The following is a 23,975-nucleotide window of genomic DNA, read 5'->3' as shown; positions in this document are numbered from 1 at the left end:
ATATCTCCTAAACCATGTAGGTTTAAGAGATATTTACAGCACCTACGGGTACGCCTTAATCTAGTCTTACCTGTAGGTGAAAGTGTGTTGTAAGGGTTTACAACCACTTTAACTTCACTTCAGGATCGCGTGATATTTTTTATATCTCTTTGTGTCCTTAAAGAAGAACTCTTGATTCAGTTTTTTTTTTTTTTTTGCTGTCAAGTCCCTCAGGGGAAATGTAGTCCAATGTTCCTACAATTTTTGTGAGCGTAGGTACAAGCCCACTCCCCCGCCCCCACGGCTGTCTGACGAAGTAGTTAGCAGGGCGCAGGGTCATCTTTAATACAGGGCAAAAGGGTCAGTTGCCCCGGGCCCAGTTATTGCTGTGGGGCCCAAAGCAGCTGCCCATTGAGCCCACACTGCCCGAAAATAGTTGGTAAGTGGATTCGGAAGGGCCCAACAAAAGTTTGCCCAGGGTCCAATCAATATTAAAGAGGGCCCTGGCAGGGAGACAGCTGCTTGATAACTGGTACTTGTCTCAGATTCAAGAACTTGCCTGAGACAAGCGTCTGCAAAAGGAATGCAGAGGGCCAGGAGGATGGCACGCCCCCTTCCCCATCTGCATTCTTCTTGCCGCCGATTGTCTCAGGCAAGTGTTTGGAGCCAAGATAAACTCCAGTTATCAAGCTCCCGTCTCCTTGTTAGATATGATGTTGGGAGGTGGGGGTGGCGCCCCGTCCAACCTTATAACTAGGCTTACAAAGCATGTAGAAACATGGAATAACGTATTACCTGTACTTTGTCCCTTTGGGGACAGAACACAAAAAAAATTTAAGTGAGAGCTCTTCTTTAATATAGAAATGTTACCAAAGTAATATTTTTCTCTGCTCCCTCCAACAAGCCATTATAAAGGTGTCACTCTCCCATAGCTGGACAACTTGCTTACTCTGCATCATAGTGAATTAATAGGGAAAATGTCACACCTTCATCCAGCTTTGTAACAGTCATGGCACCTAGGCGAAAGTGGGATTTCAGATTGGCATATATTTCACCGGTGTCCCAGACAGATACAAGACGGCGTGTGCGTGATTCAGCTGTTCACTTTAATTGGGTCTGCTGTGATCCTGCTTTAAGGGGAGACGTCTGAAGCAGACAATGGAATACTCTCCATTGCTGCCTAAAAGCCGATAATGACCGGAATGAATATTCAAAAAATATTTCACACCCGAATATGTTATCACTCCATAATCTGCACCTGCAGTCTGATCCTCGGAGCTGTTTACACAAGAAGATGTGACAGGGCAGAGTTGCGATGGATGATTTCCATATGCTTGTACAGAAACCAGTACATAAAAGGAAGAAGATTGTCATCCTGTTGTAAACTATCTTGTATCCTATTCTCGAATATGAGCTCATTGTTCATACTTCATGTTTGCCCATTCACACCAGTGTGTTGCGGCACGCACTAAAACGCATTCCAGCGCACCTTTTCCACGGGCAGGGCATCTTGGTGCCATTCATTGTAAAGGGTATCACAACGTACAGCAACACACATGCCGTATGTTTTGGTGCATTGTGGTTTAAAACTAGGATCATGTACATTTTTACTTCCATAATAATAATAATTATTATTATACAGGATTTATGTAGCGCCAACAGTTTGCGCAGCGCTTTACAACATGAGGGCAGCTAGTACACTTACAATACAAATCAATACAGGAGGGATCAGGGGGCTCTGCTCGTTAGATGCATTGCCAGGCCCTTCCCAAAGAATGAACTGCCTGAACGCAATGCACATCAATGCATATCGTAACACATGTTAAAGCACTGCAGCGGATCACTTTAGTGTGAATGAGCCTTAATAGGGTTTTTAGTTTTGTTTATTTTAGTTTCTTTTTACTGCGCTTTACTGGGAATACTATTTGAGATTTTCTTTCATTTCTCTGCTCAACAATTGTCTTCTCAAGCCAATTTGTGGGAAGTGTTGGGTCCTTTTTTGACTTTAGCATATTGTGGTCCTCGTTTGTATGCTTGTCCCTACATCTGACCTAGTGCCTACAACCACGCCATCCTGTATTGCTCCTACTCTTCTATTTTAGAAATTTTAATTTAATTATACTTTGTCTCCTGAAGAAGCCTTCATTCTTGAAACATGTTGAGCTACAGTGCATCTGGAAAGTATTCACAGCGCCCTATTTTTTTCCACATTTTTTATGTTACAGCCATATTCCAAAATGGATTAAATTCATTATTTTCCTCAAAATTCTACAAAAAATACCCCATGACAACATGAAAGAAGTTTGTTTAAAATATTTGTAATTTATAAAAAAAAATAAAAAAAAAAACAATCACATGTACGTAAGTATTCACAGCCTTTGCTCAATACTTTGTTGAAGCACCTTTGGCACCAATTACAGCCTCAAGTCTTTTTGAGTATGATGCTACAAGCTTGGCACACTTATTTTTGGGCAGTGTCTCCCTTTCTTCTTTGCAGGACCTCTTAAGTGCCATCAGGTTGGATGGGGAGCGTCGGTGCACAGCCATTTTCAGATCTCTCCAGAGATGTTCAGTCTGGTTCAAGTCTGGGCTCTGGCTGGACCACTCAAAGACATTCACAGAGTTGTCCCATAGCCAATTCTTTGTTATCTTGGCTGTGTGCTTAGGGCCATTGGCCTGTTGGAAGATGAACCTTTGCCCCAGTCTGAGGTCCAGAGTGCTCTGGAACAGGTTTTAATCAAAGATGTCGCTGTACATTGCTGCATCCATCTTTCCCTTGATCCTGACTAGTCTCCCAGTTCCTGCCACTGAAAAACATTCCCACAGCATGATGTTGCCACAACCATGCTTCAATGTAGTGATGGTATTGGCCAGGTGATGAGCAGTGCCTGGTTTCCTCCTGATATGACACTTGCCATTCTTGCCAAAGAGTTCAATCTTTGTTTCATCAGACCAGAGAATTTTGTTCCTCATGGTCTAAAAGTCCTTTAAGGTGCCTTTTGGCAAACTCCAGGTGGGCTGTCATGTGCCTTTTTTCTGAGGAGTGGCTTCTGTCTTGCCATTGTACCATACAATCCTGATTGGTGGAGTGTGCAGAGATGGTTGTTCTTCTGGAAAGCTTTCCTCTCTCCACTGGAGCTCTGTCAGAGTAATCATCGGGTTCACCATCTTGGTCACCTTTCTGACTAAGGCCCTTCTCCCCCGATCACTCAGTTTGTCCAGGCGGCCTGCTCTAGGAAGAGTCCTGGTGGTTCCAAACTTCTTCCAGTTATGGATGATGGAGGCTACTATGCTGCAGACATTTTTCTGTACCCTTCCCCAGATCTGTGCCTCTAAACAATCCTGTCTCAGAGATCTACAGGCAATTCCTTGGACTTCATGGCTTGGTTTGTGCTCTGACATGCACTGGTAACTGTGGGACCTTATATAGACAGATGTGTGCCTTTCCAAATCATGTCCATCAACTGAATTTACCACCGGTTGGACTCCAAACAAGTTGTAGAAACATCTCAAGTATGATTAGTGGAAACAGGATGCACATGAGCTCAATTTTGAGTGTCATGGCAAAGGCTGTGAATACTTATGTACATGGGATTTTTTTGTTTTTTATTTTTTAATAAATTTGCAAATATTTCAAACAAACTTCTTTCACGTTGTCATTATGGGGTATTGTTTGTAGAATTTTTAAGAAAATAATGAATTTAATCCATTTTGGAATAAGGCTGTAACATACCAAAATGTGGAAAAAGTGCAGCGCTGTGAATAGCGCTTTCTGGACGCACTGTACATCAAGCCTACCTGTTGGACACCAAGTTAAATCCAGGCTTCACCACATCCCAAGTATTGTTCAGTGCCAGTTTTCTACAGCAGGGTCCAGTGGGCCCACACTAAGCAAAAATTTATAAGCTTGATGTTTTTGATATATTGATTTTTTTATAATGTTCGTACTAAGATTGTTTACCTACTAGTTGCATCAAATTGTAACATATAATGTGCCTATAGTCCATGTTTCCTTCTAACTATAATCATTTTCACTATGAATGAATTAATTAAATACTTGTATAGCGCACAATGCGAACTGAATCGCCTCTATATTACCTAGAATTTGGCACAATGTTACTTTTGTGTACCCCCAGTACCACCCTGGGTTGGTGCACTGGCATTCAATCAAATATTTCATTTTGACCTAACTGAACAATATTATTTTTATTTTTAACTTTTTTTTAGTTCTGGCCATAGTACCGTAAATAAATAAATTATGTGCAAAGCTATTATGCATTCCCTTACAGGGCCAGTTCACACAATTGTTTTAATAGTGGTTGGAGTACTAAACCACAGATATTGTCCATACGTTTCCTGGTTTATAGCAATAAGAACAGGTGGTTGAGCTGTATTTTTACCAATCCCTGTCTGCCTACTTACAAAATAACATGGCATCTGCTCAGGTCCTTGTGAATTGCCACTGCCACAATACTTTGCTTCACTGTGCAGAAGATTTAAGTTGGCATGTCATATTTACGAAGGGTACATAGGTAATCTGGTTGAAAAAAGACCACCTAGCTCAACCCACAGAAGAAACAAAAATATAAACAAATCAAAACCACCATATTCACAATCCTATACCCACAGTTGATCCAATGCAATAAAACACCCCAAGAAAGCATGGTCCAATTTGCTCCAGCGGAGGAAAAAATATCTTCCTGATCCCCCAAATAGCAATCAGATATTTCCTGAAGCAACATTACCTAAAATATTAGTATTTGGAGCTTAAATCTCTTTTCATCTAGATGAGGTGGTGCCACTTGCCAAACATGCTCTTTGAGTTAGTTGGACTGCACCACAACTGCATGTATTTGGCAAGCAGCTGCGGTGTATTATTGCAATGAACCCCTCCCCCCTTGGGACTGGAAAATAGAGGCATTCAGGAGACAGCAGCATCACCTCTAGAACGCCTGCCATCCACCACTCAGCCAGGTATGAAAAGTCATCCACTATGGATGGCTTTTTAGAGGGGTGGTAAACTCCAATGCCACTGTGAACAAGGCATAAAAGTGCCACTCACTGTGTGGAGAAGACAGGACGAAAATCGAAGGGAGTGCTGATATGCAACCAGCTTTTTCCACCTCCCTTCTCCAGCCCAGCCTCACTATTGGTTGGTCAAGTGAACATACTCAAGGGTCATGCCAACAGTAAAGCTTAGGAGGTGGAGTGAGACAGGACCATGTGAAGCAGTTGGTATTTGCATGCCAAAGCACCCAAATATTCTGGAAATTGGTGTAAAAATGTTGACCAATTAGGTGTAAGCAGCAATTTTATGGTCACTTTACACACATTGTTACTTGGCAAGTCTCTTCACAGGGAGCTTCATTGGACAGTTGGTCAGGATGGGATATAAAGGACATTGTGGATTCAGTTCTGTAGTCCCCTGTGTAGAAGATCTGAATTTCCTGTGTAATCTGCAGCTTAAGCTGTGTGTCAAAACGGTCTTTATACTTTTCTGTTGGGGATATGTCAAGCACAACAAGTGGAGAAGAGCTTAACCCGGGGGGCTCTTAGTGCTGGCATTTTGAATGGTGCATTGCAGAAAGTTACAAAGGGGTTAGCGAAATCTGTACCCCTGCCACTCATTAATATTTTTAATCAAATGTTTTGGGTTGAATTTTCCTTTAACAGACCTTTAAGTTCTAAAATATCCTATTCCCTAGATGTTTTATCTAGCACATTTCAGGAAACTAAAGCAAGCATCTTGCCAGTTGCCATGGACAACATAGATGCTTTTCCTCCATTTTCTACAATCCGCCATGCTGTGACTTTCAAGTATGGGATTGACCTTCTGTTGCTCTGTGTTATGGTTACGGATCACGTCCTTGTGCTATAGCAATCTTCCACTGAGATATAGTGCCCTCCGGCCATTTGAGTATACATTTATTAAATCATTTCTAATTTATTAAGAGGAAGGACTCGATTTTATTTAGTTTTTTTTTAAATTAACATCATCATGACCAGTGAGTTCTCAGACAATGAACTGTAACACCAGCTATGTCTAAGGAGAGAGGGACTGTTGCTTTAATAAATCTTGTAAGCAAGCGGGTGGAATGGTGGTGCACCGACTGTTCTGAGCACAGGTTGGGCTTGCATGGACTTTTCAATCGTTTTAATCAAAGTGTATTGAAAGATATTTTTTTTGGCAACAGTAGAGATGGGTAAAGCCTAGTACACGCCATTCATTTTTTTTCCGTTCAACTCAGCGGATGACAGCTCCAGTTGGAGCTGCTGAGCTATTGTGTTCTGACAGGGGGGCACCCCCCCGGTGGTAAACTCTGGTCAGCTCTCTCATCCATTGGCTGAGAGCACTGAATCGGAGCCAGTCGGCCACTGGTTTTACAAACTGTCGAACCAGCTGACATACACATGGACGGAATATCAGATGTTTTTTATTGAACCGGGCCTGCCGATGTCGCCGGACATTCAGCCCGTGTGTACTAGGCTTTACACTCCCATCAGTATTATAATGCAGTCTGTGTCCCCACTAAGGAGATTCATCCCTCTATTTGCCCCGGTAATCATTGTCACTGGGACAGAAAGTGATGGGAAATCCAGTTCTTTTTAGTTGTCACTAGAGCAAATCTTTGGAGAACATCCTCCAAATAGACACGTTTCCTATGGCAAATCCCTAAAGTTGGAATGCAGTTAACTCCTTAACGCCGATCATACGCAAAAATGGACTGCGTATGGACCCACTAGACTAGGTCTTTTTTTTACATAGGGGTGCATATTTACGTATATCCCAGCATATTTGCAGTCTCGCAGTGAGTCCCGTTCTATTAATCGGGGCACGGAACGTCCGATTCTGGGTCATCTTATTGCTGTGATAGCCTCTGACTGTCTCTGTGAATGGACAAGACCAATGCATTGGTGTTGATTTACTAAAGTCAAATTTACTGTGCACTTTTGAAAGTACACTTGCACTTTGCAAGAGCAGTTGCTCCATAGTTTAGTAAATGAGGGAGAGCTCAGCTGGCTTCGATCATCCAATTATGTGCAAGCAAAAAAACCTCGTTTACTAAGCTCTGGGGCAACTGCACTTTCAAAAGTGCACAGTCAGTTTGTTTTTATTAAAGCGGGAGTCCACCGGGACTCCGCGTTTTTTTTTTTTTTTTAAAAGCCAGCAGCTACAAATACTGCAGCTGCTGACTTTTAAAATAGTGACACTTACCTGTCCAGCGCGCCCGCGATGTCGGCACCCGAAGCCGATCTCTAGGTCGTCTGTCGGGTCCTGCCGCCGCCATCTTGGGTATGGGAATCAGGAAATGGAGCCTTTCGGCTTCATTTCCCGGTTCCCTACTGCGCATGCGCGAATCGCGCTACACAATAAGGACGCTCCCCGCTGCCTCTGGGATCTGTGTGTTTCCCAGCAGGCAGCGGGGCACTTGCGGGAAGGGGCGGGCACTTGCGGAAAGGGGCGTAAGTTACGCCCCTTTCCGCAGAGAGCTATCCCGGAAGTGGGTGCAGTTACCTAGATTATCCAGGTAACTGCACCCCCCTCCCCCCTGAAAGGTGCCGATTGTGGCACCGGAGGGGGGGAGGGTTCCGATGAGTGGAAGGTCTACTTTAGGGTGGACCTCCGCTTTAACTCAACCTGATTGTATCTTTCTCTGTCCTTGAGAATCACGGTTTGATCTAGGTCAGCTCCAGGGTTAGCATTTGTGTCTAACATACACATATGTGCTATCACTGCGATCCTCAGGAGCAGGAGAATTTATGGTGGGTTGTTTTTAGGTGATAGGTTATGGTAGTAGCCAGAAATATACAGTTAAATTGAAAAAAAAAACAATTTTTTTTCTATTTTGGGACAGTTATCCTTAGATAATAAAAAAAAAATCAGGAGATATCCATAACAATTTACCACTAAATGAAAGTCCAATTTGTCCTAAAAAAAAAAAAAAACCAAGGTGTAATCCACCTCGATGCACAAAGTAGTTGTGATGATATGTACGGTTTTACTAACACGTGTCAAAGTTGCAAAATTGGGGTTAGGTGTTAAGATTTGTTTTACCCTTAGGCGCAAAGGGGTTAGTTGTAGAGAGATTTCCTTTCATTTCCTGTTGCTTCTACAGAACATGAAATGAAGGGAAATCTCCCTCATTTGCCCCATGCAACAAGAATTAAACCGATAGGAGGTTTAATATTTCACTACTCTACACAAAGCAAAAAAAATGTTTTGAATTTAACATTCAAGGCCTGCTTTAGAGGGACTTTATAGACTAAATGTATAATACAGTGATTCTCAACTAGGGTTCCTCCATAGGTTGCTAGGGGTTCCTTTAGCATTGAGCCATTTCTGCCTCTCAGATAAGTTCCCACTGACACCATTGATCTTTTTAGCTATCTGTAAGGAGGTAATTCTTCCCAATGACCACAAGTGTAAGGAGCATTCTTCCCACTGACCATCACACTAATGTATTATGAGTTGTAGATTTCTAATTTTTAACAGGGGTTTCCCGAGACTGGGGAACTATTTCAAGGTTGAGAAAGGCTGGTATAATATGTGTGACAATATGTATGACAAAAAGCAGCTTTTCTTAACCAGGGTTCTGTGGATCCCTAGGGTTCCTTCAGAGGTTGCTAGGAGTTCCTTTAAACAATTAGCAATCTGTCCTTCAGATAAGTAACCCCTGGCACCACTGGCCACCAATCTAAAGCGCATTCTTCCCACAGACCACCAATGTAAAGGGCATTCCTCGCACTGACCACCAATCTAAAGAGCATTCTTCCCACTGACCACCAGTGTATGGAGTGTTCTTCCCACTGACCACCAATGTAGGGAACGCTCTTCCCACTGACCAAGAAATGTAAGGAGCATTCTTCGCACCGGCCACCAATCTAAAGAGCATTCTTCCCGCTGACCACAAATGTAGGGATTGTTCTTCCCGCTGACCACCAATGTAGGGAGAATTCTTCCCACTGACCACCAATCTAAGCCCTTGTACACACGGTCGGAGATTCCGACGGAATGTGTCCTATCGGACCGTTTTGTCGGATAATCCGACTGTGTGTGGTCTCCATCGGACTGTTTCCGTCGGAGTATCCGATGGACCAAGTTTTCCAACTTGTCCGTAAAATTTTCCGACAAAATTCTCCGATCGGACATACTCTGATCATGTGTAGCCTACTCCGATGGACAAAGTGCCACGCATGCTCAGATTAAATTCCTAGACCAAAGCTATTGGATACTAGCCTGAACATAGTACCATCGTAACGAATTAACGTCATCACGTTATGTACAATCGGATTTTCTGACAACTTTGTCCGACCATGTGTATGCAACAGTTACGGACAAAATCCGTCGGACAAAATCCAACGGATTTGGTTGTCAGAATGTCCGACCGTGTGTACAAGGGCTAAGAGGGGCATTCTTCCCACTGATCACCAATGTAAGGAGCATTCTTCCCACTAACCACCAATGTAAGGAACATTCTTCCCACTGACCACCAGTGTAAAGAACATTGGTGTAAAATGTAGTGTAGTGTATAGAACTTGAAATTGTTTTTTTTTTTTTAAACAGTTTTATTTTAGTGAATACAGAACTGGACAAAATGTTTATATATTTTTTAGAGTTCCACTTTAACTGACAACTGGATGCCATAGGTGCTGAATCAGAGTACTTTATATTACTAATAGTCCTGCCTGGCAGGGTCGAGCAAGCTCATAATTTTTGCTCATTGGTCCATCATAATGTTTAGCTTCTTGGGCAATAGTTTACCCTGTTTTAACTCCGAAAAAATATATAGTGCTACCTCTTCATTCTGCTATTCTTTCATAGTCTCCAGTGATTTTCTTTTAAAGCAAACACACTTTATTACTCAAGACTGCCAGGTTCATATAATTTATCACTAAATTGCATTGATTACACTTTACTGGGTAAACCTCATAAACACAAGCACTTAATGGGAATGGGCAACAATCTCTTCTAAGAAGACTGCTTTGCTCTTAAAGAATGCAGTTAACAGAAAATTAAATAGCAGTTATGCAGTTTGAATCACTTTATTATAAGCAGTTTTTTTCATATATTATATGGAAGACAAAGTACAATTCTACAAAGTTATAAATCTATTGGTATGGGATTGAAGGTTAACCAATAAAAATCAATTGTTATTGACATTACTTTGAAACCAACAACCATATCCTTTACAAAGGATAACTTTTGGTTTTAAATGTCCTTCATAACTCCCATACCTTGGTAGTGACCTCACCCCCAAATACACCGTATATACTTGAGTATAAGCCGAGTTTTTCAGCACATTTTTTTGTGCTGAAAATGCCCCCCATCGGCTTTTACTCGAGTCAAGCATTTTTCTGCAGCAGAGAATGACATTTTCCGAACCGACTTTGGGGCCACTTTAGGGCCCTGTATTTCGGGGCCACTTGGTGCTAGGAAATTAGTGTGCAAACCCAGTGGAACTAGCACTACAACATATCCAAAGCTGGGGTGCCTTGCACCAAGTGACCCCGAGATACGGCGCCCCAAATTCGGTTCGGAAAATGTCATTCTCTGCTGGAGAAAAGTGCTTGCCTTTTTCCAAACAGAATTCGGGGCCCCGTATCTCTGGGTCACTTGGTGCTAGGAAACCTAGCTTTGGATAATGTTTTAGTGCTAGTCCACTGGGTTTGCACGCCAAATTTGGGGTTCCTAGCACCAAGTGGCCCAGAGATACAGGGCCCCAAATTCAGTCAACTGTGTCCATCTGCAGCAATGTCATTTTGTGACCCTTTGGGTCCAAAGACCCCATTTTTTTTTTGCCTGCAGCTAGGGGGCATCTGAGAACCCTTAACTACTGAGTTTGAAGTTCGGGGACCTATGTCTGTAAATGGACATAGTGAGGCATGCAAATGAGGCTGCAAATGGGCATTGTGAACCCTCTTTTCCACTTACAGTAGCTGCACATTTCTCACCCTAGGCTTATACCCAAGTCAATAAGTTTTCCCAGTTTTTTGTGGTAAAATTAGGTGCCTCGGCTTTTATTCTGGCCGGCTTATACTTTAGTATATACGGTACATCACTTTCAGGCTAAATACCCTTTTGTTATCTGTAAGTCATCACTGTTTTGCAGACATGGAAGCAATATCATACCCATCAGAATGGCATGCCTCCCAAAGCTACTATGTTATTGGTGTTTCCCATTGTGGTTTCTCATTTTGTTTTGTCGTCACTTCAAAACAAAATAATGACTTTTATATGGGGTTCTGTATGCCCAAAAGTGTACAGAACTACAGTCTAATGATGTGAAATTATTGATGGCTTGCTTGTACTGGCAAATTACTATAAGCTCTATTAGATCTCTTGCATGGGCGGACACAAATCCCTAATTGGGTTCTGTTTGGCATAATCGATTCTGATCCTGTTGCAATTCCCACTCTAATTTGACTACCACCCATGACTTTAAGCCTTCCATTACCCCACTCTCTTAATTTGTGGAATTCCATAAAAGTACTTAGGAGGCCTACTTCTTCTTTCTCCTCATTTTCCCTTGCTATGTTTAGTGATATGTTTATATTGCCACCTGGACAGAATCCTAGAAGGTTCAGGTCGTAAATCCAAAAAGCTTTTTCAGGTGTCTACTCCCTTTTAACTCTTGATGGTATCAATTATTTTTATTATAAAAAAAAAGCATAAGGCACATACACAAGTACTCTATTGGCATACACAATTACAACATTTACTTTACACCCTTTTGAAAAAATACTGAAAGTCTGCTTGTCCTTTACTGGCTTTAAAAGTAAGTGTCGTGCTGCTCCGCACTCTTCAGAACTTATCTCTCATACAGTCACCCATCCACTAGGGCACCCCATAAGATGAATGATATGTTACACTGGGAGGCAAAACTCTACTGGGTGAGAACTGGTTGCAAATCTCCACTCTCTGCCTACATAGTTACATAGTTAGTAAGGTTGAATAAAGACACCAGTCCAGCCTGAGTGAGTGTCTACAATTGTCCCTATCCCTATACATTGCACACTCACATTGGTCCCTACCCTCAAGGAGCCCACAATCCAAGGTCCCCATTCATATACTAGGGCCAATTTTGGACAGAAGCCAATTAACCTACCTGCATGTCTTTGGAGTGTGGGAGGAAACCGGAGTACCTGGAGGAAGCACACGCAGGCACAGGGAGAACATGCAAACTCCAGGCAGGTAGTGTTGTGGTTGGGATTCAAACCAGTGACCCTACTTACTGCTAGGTGAGAGTGCTAACCACTACACCACTGTACCACCCTAAGCTAAGCGCTATCGCTACAGCTAACAGCTTGAGTAATAGCCAAGCATTAGAAAATGCTTATAAAGTTCTAATTGTTGGTATTTAACTTTGTGTCATATTCTTCAATATGTATCTCGCTATTTGCCTCTTTGCTTTAGGGTTAGTGGACATGAGGGTACCATGCTGCATATCCGGTGGTCATGCCCAAGGTAAAAATGCTGTGGGCTCAGGTTTATTTTATACAGTTCTGAGTTGTAACGAATGCAAGGATCCTATAGAAGCCCTTATAAATGAACCTATTAAAAACGTTCTGTGTGCTATTGCAAAGTTGATTGGCTTCATGTACATGTCACCAAGCAAACCATAGCCCATTCATGTCTTCTACACTGAACCTTCATGAAGTTAAAACATGATTAAACTAGTCATTGGGTAATGAAAAATTACCTCACTAGATACACATAAGAGATGCTCCTTAAAATGTGGTCCCCATGGATAGCCTACGCACAAATTAACCCTAACGTAGATATAGGTGGGTGGAAATGAAACATTATTCACACTCTCTCCACTTGCCCATCCCCCCCCCTTTCCCCTTCCCTTCTTGTTTGCAAAGCTCTTTATCTCCCTCCTTTTCTGTTGTCTCCAGCATGTCTTTTTGGGTAGTGTACATAGAGTACTCTCGTACATTGACATTAGTTCTGGCCCTTTACAGTTTATTCTTTACTATACAATAATAAACACACAGATGTCTCCAGCTTTGGACTAGTTAATGGTATGGCTTCCAAGGCTCGTAAGATATTAGATTCTTTGACGTTATATAATTTATTCCGTTGTGTTGCATATTGTCTAAGGCCATCTGTTGTTTATGCCTTATTGTATCTGCCTTGTGGACCTTGAGTTGACATTGTACTGTTATAATGTATGTACTTATCTGCAACGCTCTCTGCGCACTTGTTAAAACACCAATAGAAACTATTGAACAAGAAATCTATTGGTTAGTTGCTTGTTTTCAGTAACAGCACAGTGATGGGGTGATGCATTCATTGCTATAAACAAGCTAGAGCTAACTGTTAGATCTAACAATACCATTTTACTGATCCGCTATCCTGTAGCACAAGATCCCCTGTTTTGGCATGTGACCAATGACCATGTGACCAATGCCATGGCACTGTTCAGATAGCCAAGGAAGGAAACAATTCAGAATTGTTCACAATTTTTTACTAAACAAAAAAATTTATATCTAATATCTACAGAAGCTTTTCTCAACCTTTTTATTGCATTGGAACCCTTGAATTAACATTCCGGTCTCAGGGATCCCATGCTAAAAATGATTATATCTACAGCTCATGATCCATTAGTGTGATGGTCAGTGGGAAGAATGATCCTTACACTTGTAGTCTTTGGGAAGAATTACCCCCTTACAGATAGCCAAAAAGATCAATGGCGTCAATGGGAACTTATCTAAGAGGCAGAAATTGCCCATTGCTCATAGAACCCCTAGAAACCTCTGGAGGAACCCTAGTATTCCTTGGAACCCTGCTTGAGAAACCCTGATCTAGGGGCATATTTATAAAGTGGCAAAGGATGGCGTTGCAAGTCATTCACTATGCTTTCACCACCGAATGGCTATTGGAAAATTATAGTGCACGTTCTTCTTTTGCCCTTTCCACCTACCGCAGATTTATGTTTTTACCATTGTAAATCAAGGGAGCCAATGCCCGAAAACAGCTGGTAAATGTAGTCAATTACAGGTACACAAATGGGTCCATCATTATCAAAATGTAATTACATTATGCCAGGCAGACGAGTATATAAATATACTTTTGATTTTGACTAAGTTATGTATTGCCTGTGAGTTTCTGAAAAAAGTTTATAATATGAACATTCAGTGGTGGCACGCTATAAAATAACGTACATTTTTTAATGAGCTGTTGGTATAGGATTGCCCATTGTACCAGATAATTACTCCAGCTTTGGGAAAAACCTTTTTGATGAGGAAAAAGAGACACGATAAAAAGACATTTTTACAAACTGACTAGGATCTTTTTGTCTTTTCAGGCTGGGAGAAGATTTCTACCGGGAGGCAATAGAGCATTGCCGGAGTTATAACGCCCGCCTGTGTGCAGAGAGGAGCATGCGACTTCCTTTCCTGGACTCCCAGACCGGCGTGGCACAGAACAACTGTTATATATGGATGGAGAAGACACACAGGGGGCCAGGTAAAATATTATTTTTGTTTTTTGGTCTGGGTCTCCAGTGTGCTGCTGGGGAAGGGCTGTTAGGACTCCACTAGGCCTCTGAAAGTATGCTGTGGTATCTGGCACCAAGCCGTCAGTAGCAGATCCTTTAAGTCCTGTAAGTTGTGAGGTGGGGCCTCCATGGATGGGACCTGTTTTTCCAGCACATCCCACAGATGCTCAATTGGATTGAGATCTGGAGAAATTGAAGGCCGGGTCAACACTTCAAACTCGTGTTCCTCAAACCATTCTTGAATTCATAAGACCAGGCCACCTTCTTCTATTTCTCCGTGGTCAATTACTGATACTCACATACCCATTGTAGGTGCTTTTGGCTGTGGACACCAGGCAGCATGGGCTCCTGGTCTGTAGCTATGCAGCCCCATACACAACAAACTGTGTTTTGACACCTTTCTATCAGAACCAGCATGAACTTTTTCAGCAAATTGAGCTACAGAAGCTCTTCTATTGGATTGGACTACACGGACCAGCCTTCGCTCCCCACATTTATCAATTTGACGGTTTTCTGTCCGTGGATCACTTTGGTCAGTCCTGACCACTGCAGACTGGGAACATCCCACAGGAGCTGCAGTTTTGGAGTTGCCCTGACCCAGTCGTCTAGCCATTACAATTTGACCTTTGTCAGAGTCACTGAAATCCTCCTTTCTAATTTCAATACATCAACTTCAGGAAAAACATGTTCACTTGCTGCCTAATATATCCCACCCACTTACAGCAGCCATTGTAATGACATAATGGATGGCTGATCGGTGGAAAAAACTCTACTCAAATGATGTCTCATTTCCCCTCACTTTCTGTTTCAAGTGTCACCACGCAGCAGAACAGGAAATGATGGGAGGGCTTCCCAGTGGAGACTCAGACAACTGCAAAATCCATTGCCGAGCGGTGACTTCTTCCTAAGTCACCCCCTGGAGGTGCCCACCTCTTCAATCACCCCTGCATGCTTCATTTATTTGCATGCTTACATTTTCCCTGATGTTTTTAGGAATGTCACATAATGAGCAGGTTCCCCTTCCTCAATGATGTAGTAATATGCTTGCTGCACCGTTGTATGAGAGTACAGGGCGCAGTGGTGACGCTCCTATAGAGGACGGATCCATGACGCCCTGCACTGACAAGATGTCTTCAGTCTTATTGGTCGAGGCAACTCTGATGATTGAGGACATCTAGTGGTGGAAAGGAATTACTATGGTGGACAACACTGACAAGGAGGTGAGCGTTACAGCCAAAGTTGTTTTATTGTTTTAAAACCCTGTTGGAAATGAATGGAAAGCCCTGTTTAGCCTGTGAATGGCCAGAGTTTACACAGGGCTCTTGACTCCCAATTTGACAACTCTCTTTGGTCCAGTACCTGTCAGATGCTCCCCCATACCTCGATTTCCTTCTGCTCACAACTCTAAGCAGATTGGTGGAGGTACAAGGAAAAGTAAGTATATCTTGATAGGGATTGGGGGGGTATTAAAACAAACCTATCTGAATGGGATTTTTGCATTGTAATGCATTGCTCGTAAGCCATGTTAAAATGTTCTCACCTCTGTGCAGGCTTGTCGCCGGGACAGATCTACACCTATCCTGCTCGATGCTGGAGGAAGAAGAGGCGGTTGGACATATTAGAGGACCCTCGTCTGAGGCCCTGTGAGTTCAAACTTGGTAAGAAGTTAGTTTGGGGGGGCCCCAGGTGTTATCATGCTCTGCCATCGTGGGACCTGGAACACATTGCACACCAGGTATGAAGAAACCAAGCGCACAATGGTGTCAGTCTGCAATAGTCAGAAGACCTATTGAAAGTTTGTTGTAGATTTCTCAGTTAAAGGGTGTAGATAATTAGCTGGGTGTAGGTTTTTTCTCTTCTTGATTATTTAGGTAGAGAGATACTAAATTGAAGGAGAGTACCATTGCTTCTTCGCTTATTGTCTGGTGTGTAGGTATGACAGCTGTGGACTAACAGAAGTGAGGTATTGATAATCAAACAAATTATCAAATGAGGAGCCACTGAGGGCACCATGGACCCTCCTTACCCCTAATAGTACAGCGATGCCTCATCCCCAAATACTATCTATATATACAACCGAAATTAAATCGGGCTGCAGTCCACAAACTTTATGGGCACCATCAGACGTTTATATATAAAAAAATATGAAACTTTTTTTAATGCACAGTAAAATTTTAGGATCATAACATCTATAAACACAGTATCGTGTTGACATGTCGACAAGGGTGGTGGCCAGTTAAACATGGAACAATGTAATAATTACACACTGACAATCAGAGCAATATACATATTAGAGGGCTCTACCACCCTTTCACATAAAGCTCAGCATGTTTCTTCAGGAGCAGAAGGTGCAAAGATACAAATGCTACCTAAAACCTTGGTGAAGGGTGTTTAGCACTTTTACCTAGCAGCACTATGGTCGGCGGTTCAAATCCCAACCATGACACTACCTGCCTAATGTTTGTATGTTCTCCCTGTGCCTGCATCGAGGTTTCTTCCCACACTCCAAAGATATGCTGGTAGGTTAATTGGCTCCTGTCTAAATTAGCCCTAGTATGTGAGTTAGGGTCTGTAGATTGTACACTCCTTGAGGACAGGGACTGATTTGAATGTATAATCAATATGTAAAGTGCTGCTTGAATTGATGGTGCTATATAGGCACCTGTAATAAATAAAATATATTTTTTAGATTGTTAGTGTTTAATTATTATATTTTTACATGTGCACCTGGCCACCACCCTTATTGGCATAGGGGGCAGTATGCTACTGTATTTCTAGATGTTATGGTCTTAAGATTTTACTGTGCATAAATAAAGTTTTATATTTTTTTATATATAAATGTCTGATGGTGCCCATAATGTCCATGGACTGCAGTCCATTTAGTTTTGGTTGTAAGTATAGAGGTATTGATACTGTTGGATATACTGTAGCATAGATGATAGCACTCCTTCAGACAGGATGATGTGCTTTGAGGGTGCAGTTTACATGGACCTTGTTCTGGTAGCCTTAAAGATAACGCTCAGTAGATGACGTACTCTGGGGTGAGTATTGAGGAGTGCCCACTATAACTGTATAAAAACTCACACTGGACCGCAGCCAAATCGCAGAGCAGCCGGAGCGCTGAATCACTGTCCCCCCTTTTTTGTTTTAAACTAATTTTATGTGACGTGTACAAAACTTACACTTCACACACTGCAATGTCAGGTGGAGCAATGCGCTGTCCTGCCTGACATTGCAGCGTTATTCGGGCTGGTGCGCTTCAATAAAATGTAGCAGGTTTGTGTTTTATCGCAGCACACTGCAGCACAGCACTAGGCTGCGCTGCAGTGTGAATGGGGAAAATAGGAAACAATTGTTTCCTGTGTGTCTCTGCGGTGACAGACATTTTACTGTGCAGTAAAAGTCTGTCACCGCATATACATTAGTGTGAACTGCCCATAAATAAAGTTATCAGATAAAGCTAACGTGTTCTAGGGAAAATGCCTCCCCTACCTCATGGCTAAAACCGTGGCCTCGCTATGAGCTACAAATAGGAAACCTATAGTGGTACTTGATCCAAACTGTCAAACCTTGTTGCATTGCATACACAATGAAAACATTGCCGTCGGTTTTGGTTAAAATCAAGTGCAGTATCTGTTCTGATCAGTGTCCATTAGGGGTGCTACACCTTCATTCTGCCCTACTAGGAGCTGGAATGGCTGGCTGTATAGTATCCCTGCTGGTATAATGGGGACTCTGAAGGCTAGTACCAGCTAGAACAGAAACCATGGCATCCACAGGCAGTTGGGGCACAGGAATAATTCCCCCAGGAAAACTTGATGGGCCCAGTTGCTCCTGGTTTGAATGGATCTACCTTGTCTGCCCATGGGCTGGGAAATCAGAGAGTTTGCAGTTTCTGTGCCCCCTGGGAGTGGCTGCCCTAAGAATGCTCTTAATAACACTTGGATGTGGGACCAACTGGTGTGAAAAACTTTTTCTACATTGCACCTTTTAGGACTAGGCCTTTTAGCTAAATCTGGGGAAATTTTGTTACCAGGCCCCAGGGCCTAGCCAGTGCACATTGCATGGCCACTTATGTAATTAATTTATTTTTTCTTCTCACGTTTGTCAAGATGTCACTTTTCTGTGTGTTTTTTTCACTGGATGGAGGGTGTGAGTTCTCGGGCTCGCCTTGAAGTCTAGAGGGAGAATGTGTGGCCATTAGATTCCTTCCTCCCTTAAACCTGAGGGGTCTCTTTTTGGGAAAGCCCCTTGACCTAGTGCTTGGTGGTCGGCTTCGGCTGGCCATGAGGAGAGAGGTCCGCCAGTCCTTTTGGCTAGGTGGACTAACTTCGTAACCTTGTCCCTTTCAGGAGCCTTGTGCCCTGGGGGTTCAGGGAAAGGTCCTACCCCTTTCGGGGGGGTAGACAAAAGCACACCATTAAGTGCACTTTTTTGTGTTTGTGTTTTCACATTCACATTTTTTGTTCACTTAATGGTTTTTCATTTTCAGCACCACCACGGATTAAAAAAAAAATTGGTTTGACAGTTTTGCTCAAGCCCCAATATAGGTCTCCTATTTGTAGCTCATAGCAAGTCCGCGTTTTCAGCCCTGAGGTAGGGGGAGGCCTTATCCCAGAACACGTTGGCTTTATCTGATAAGTTTATTTAAAAAAAAAAATAGATTTTTCCTCTTAATGTCATGAACTTTTGTACTGGGCGCTCCTTAATACTCACCCCAGAGTTTGTCACTTATTTTCTAGGACGAAGCAGCAGGATCATGGAGTTACCTCTCATGCACAACCAATATATTGGTATTGCTGATCACAAATAACTTATTTAGCTTTGCAATGGAGGTGGATGGTTTTAAAAAAAGCATCCACACTCTACAAGTTATCCGATATTTACCCCTAGCTACAGCGGTTTTGCTCTCAGCAATAGAATTTAGGTATATTCTCGAGTAAATGTAATGTGCTATTTTTTTGTTTTTATATTTACATTTATTCCGAAAGATGATAAGTACATTTCCAAATACAAGCATAATGACCACAAAAGAAACATTGAGCATCTCGTTAGTAATCATACATAAAGGATTGTACATACAGTAGTACACTTCTAGTTTTTCATACAAAGCTCGTTATACAGTCACCCATAATGTCCAGATAACATTGATTTATTCAGTGTATATATAATTCACACTTAGCAACTGTCTATTATTACGTGCAATGAGAATTATTGGAAAGAGGCTGGGGAATGAGAGTTCTAAATGGAGGCTGGACAATGAAAACTATTAGGAGGAAGCTGAGCAATAAGACTACACTGCATCCAGGCTCATAGGTCCTGTGTGTCTGCCAGTACATGGTCATATGGAGAACTACAGTCCTGTAGATTCCTACAGTGTTATGCCCTGTACACACTGTCGGACATTCCGATGACAAAATCCGTCAGATTTTTTTTCCGACGGATTTTGGCCCAAACTTGTCTTGCATACACACAGTCGCACAAAGTTGTCGGAAAATCCAATCGTTCAGAACGCGGTGGCGTAACCCATGTACGACGGGACTATAAAGAGGGCAGTAGCCAATAGCTTTTGTCTTGTAATATATTCTGAGCATACATGGCACTTTGTCCGTCGGAATTGTCTACATACAATCGGAATTTAAACGATCGGATTTTGTTTTTGGAAAATTTTAGATCCTGCTCTCAAACTTTGTGTGTCGGAAATTCCGACGGAATTGTCTACACACAGTCAGATTTTCCGACAACACGATCCGATTTCCGTCAGAAAGTCCGACCCTGTGTACAGGGCATTAGAGTAGTACAATGCTTTGCAGGTCTGTCCGAATGCACCTTCATGTAACACCTGGGGCAGTTATCAGGAAATATCTGCTGTAGAACCAAAAGTTTGTCTAAATAAGCAATATGTCATAGATATAATACTGGGCTTTATAAATGTGTTTGGGGACTAAAGTTGGATGTGTCAATGATTGCTTTTATTAATGTTTTATTGCTTACATTTTATCTACTTACTTAAAGCGGTGTTCCAGCAGAAATTATACTTTTTAAATAAAAATACCCCTATAATACACAAGCTTAATGTATTCTAGTAAAGTTAGTCTGTAAACTAAGGTCTGTTTTGTTAGTTTATATAGCATTGGTTTGTTACTTTATAAACTTCCAGCAGGCCGTGGCCATCTCAAGTGTGGGCATCTGAAGCCAGACTGTATTTCTTCCTGGATCTCATCCTTGCAGATCTCACACATGTTCAGTGCAGCACAAGCAGTAAAATAGGTTGCAGGTCAGGTTTCCATAGCAATGTCAGTGTCAGAGAAAGTTGCCACCCCTTAGCTATGCACATCACGCTGCCACTGTTCTCATAACATTGCCCCGACACTGCGCCCATCACACTGCTCTTTTCTTCAATAATTGCACATGCCGTGGTGTTCCCCTGGATCGGCAAATGTGCTTACCGCTCTCAAATAACAAATAGTTGCTTGCCTTCTTATCCTCCACGCAAATCGACCGTCGCCGATCTCGGTGCTTTGGAATCTAGGGTAACAATGGCAACAAAAAAAATGGCGCTGGCCGCCAACCTTGCATCCCGCCATTTCAGGTTTGGAAATAACGCGATGCTATGGCCCTGCGATGCCTATTGACTCCTGGGATTGATTACAAACATCTCCCAGGAGGCATTGCAGACCGGAAATTATGAGCTCGGCCAAGGACAAAAGGAGGAAATTAATATTTCATTCACAAATATAGCAGTGAGTTTAGAGAAAAAAAAATATATGCCAAATCATTTTAAGCGCACAGAACAGCTTGGGATGCCGAGGTTTAAAAATGTGGGGGGAACTCCACTTTAAAGTATGTTTAAAGACTTGTATTTGTATGGATGTATTAGGGATGTATTAAACTTGTACTTGTATGGATGTATTAGGGAAGGATTAAAACCCCACCAGGCTTATTTTACCATGTGTGTTCCACTGGGGAGATTCGACTTCACTTCCTTCCACAACAAGGAAGTGGAAAATCTTCCCTTAAACTCACCATACAAATTGCAATTTGGCTGTACAATCTTCTTTAGATCCACCAACTGTGTAGTGCAAGGGCCTGCCTGATTGGATATAGATGGATTGGATAGTTTAGGAAAACTCTTATATTCTATAATTGTTGTAAACCTATAATAGATTGCACAAGGATTGAACGATCAGACTGTAACATGTAACATAGCAGGTTTTAAAATTTTCCGCAGACAAATGTCTGTTGTTGGATTTTCCAAGTACACAAGTCCATCAGACAGAAGTTCAAAGTACAAACACCCATGCTCGGAAGCAAGGACGAGCCAGAAGCGGTCGGTCTTGTAAACTAGCGTAATGGAGAATTAACATTCGTGACGTGGCAAATTATGAAATCTTAAAATGCAGCGCACAATTCTCTTCTTTTTTAATGGGATAATAATGAAGCTGCTTTGCTGGTGATAACGATGGAGTTATTGCAAAAAAAAATTCAAAGGCTTTTTTTTTTTTTTCTAGTGATATCAAGAATAATATTATTAAGCTTTTTTTTTTATTTGGGCAAGTTACCTCAATACCATTATCCTGTAGTTTTTAAGATCAAAGATGCTACTTTGTTGGTTTCCCTTGTCAGTTTTACTTTGTATTTTTTTAAATGTAACTGCCTTCTCCCAAACTGTCATTTGAAGTAAAACACATAGCCAAGTATTATTCTACACAATTTTTTTTATTGTGCATTAAAAAAAAGAAAACAAATACAATTATGCCTCGTACACACGATCAAACAATCCGGTGGAAAAGTCCGGCAAACTCAAGTCCCCCGGACAATCCGCCCACTTTTTTTACCCAGAAGTCCAGCGGACTAAGAAAGTATTTTTGCACTCCAATCTGTCCGCCGGACTCGCTTTTCGGGGGACAGTACGGCCGTGTATGTGCTAGTCCGCTGTACTTTTGAAATGAGCGGACTTTTCCTGCGCGGAGAAAAGTCCGCTCATTTTGAGCGCGTCTCCAGGTAGCCGGGGAGAGCAAAGGAGGCGTCGCTGGCCCGTCACCTGGTATGGACTTAAAGGGGAACCCCTACACCAAAAAATTGGCGTGGGGGTCCTCCCCTACTTCCATATCAGACCCTTGTCCGAGCACGCTACCCGGCCGGCCAGGAAAGGGGGTGGGGACGAGCGAGCGCCCCTCCCCCTGAGCCGTGCCAGGCCGCGTGCCCTCAACATGGGGGACCCCCCACCCCAAAGCACCTTGTCCCCATGTTGATGAGGACAAGGGCCTCCAGGGTTGTCGGGGGGCTTGTCGGAATCCGTGAGCCCCCTTTAATAAGGGGGCCCCCGGATACCGGTTACCCACCCTATGTGAATGAGTATGGGGTACAATGTACCCCTACCCATTCACCTGTAAAAAAAAAGTTTAAAAAAAACACAACACACAAGGGTTAAAATAGTTTATTGCACAGCTCCGGGGGTCTTCTTCCGTCTTCGGGGGTATTCTCGCCGGACTCCCCCGCTATCTTCTGCTCTTTTGCTAGCTCTTTCACTAGCGGAGGAGCCCGGCTTTCTTCTTCGACGCCGCCCTCTTCTCCCAACTTCGGGGGTCTTGTCCCCCTCTTCGGGAGGGTCTTGTCCCCCTCTTCAGTTCTTCTTCTTCTTCTTCAGGTCTTCTGTCGCTGATGTCGCCGTCTTCTGTTCTTCTCTTCTTCTCTTCAGATGTTGCCTCGTCGCTGCCTCCGCTCACAGTGACAGGGACGCGGCGTGCGGCGACTTATATATATATATATATATATATATATACATATATATATATATATATAATCTATCTCAATCACCGGATGATGTCCCCGCCCATTATGATGTCACAGTCCCAGAGGATGCTCATTGTGAGCAGAGACAGGGACGAGGCAACATCTCCAGAAGAGAAGAACAGAAGACAGCGGCGACCGAAGACCGGTTGAAACACTGCTTGTAAAAGAGCTAAAAGAAGGCGCGGTGGCCCACCAAGAAGAACCGAAGAGGGGGACAAGACCCCCGAAGTCGGAAGAAGAGGGCGGCGGCGAGAAGACCCCCGAAAACCGAAGAAGACCCCCGGAGCTGTGCAATAAACTATTTTAACCCTTGTGTGTTGTGTTTTTTTTTACTTTTTTTTTACAAGTGAATGGGTAGGGATACATTGTACCCCATACTCATTCACATAGGGTGGGGGGCCGGTATCCGGGGGCCCCCTTATTAAAGGGGGCTCCCGGATTCCAATAAGCCCCCCGCCCGCAGACCCCGACAACCAACGGCCAGGGTTGTCGGGAAGAGGCCCTTGTCCTCATTTTCCACGTAGAAAGCCAGATTTTCTTAATTGGAACCTGCAGGTACAAACTTGTTTAACCAAATACCACTGTGCTACAATTACCACTTAAAATATTGTCATATTGTATAAATACATGTATATGAGATTACTACTTCCACTAATGACACAAAAAATACATCTATCACAGCTCCAAGTCATTTTG

General features: G+C 42.7%; 1 protein-coding gene across 3 annotated transcripts in view; it reads left to right on the top strand.

Annotated features, from left to right (window-relative positions):
• The window catches only part of DPF1 (double PHD fingers 1), a 226,873-nt gene that overhangs the window by 80,349 nt on the left and 122,549 nt on the right, over positions 1 to 23,975 (top strand). For 2 of the 3 annotated variants that reach the window (XM_077482782.1, XM_077482764.1), the window contains exons 2-3: positions 14,292 to 14,452; positions 16,034 to 16,141. In XM_077482782.1, coding sequence (XP_077338908.1) covers positions 14,292 to 14,452; positions 16,034 to 16,141 — 269 coding nt within the window. The remainder of the gene's footprint in view (positions 1 to 14,291; positions 14,453 to 16,033; positions 16,142 to 23,975) is intronic. The other variant, XM_077482773.1, reaches the window with a different exon arrangement.

Source organism: Lithobates pipiens, unplaced genomic scaffold, assembly GCF_037356315.1.
Source record: "Lithobates pipiens isolate NorthernLeopardFrog02 unplaced genomic scaffold, aLitPip1_a1.2 Scaffold_1, whole genome shotgun sequence".
Lineage (NCBI taxonomy): Eukaryota > Metazoa > Chordata > Amphibia > Anura > Ranidae > Lithobates > Lithobates pipiens.
The sequence above is the reverse complement of the archived record's forward strand: the minus strand, read 5'-3'. Positions and strand labels throughout refer to the sequence as shown.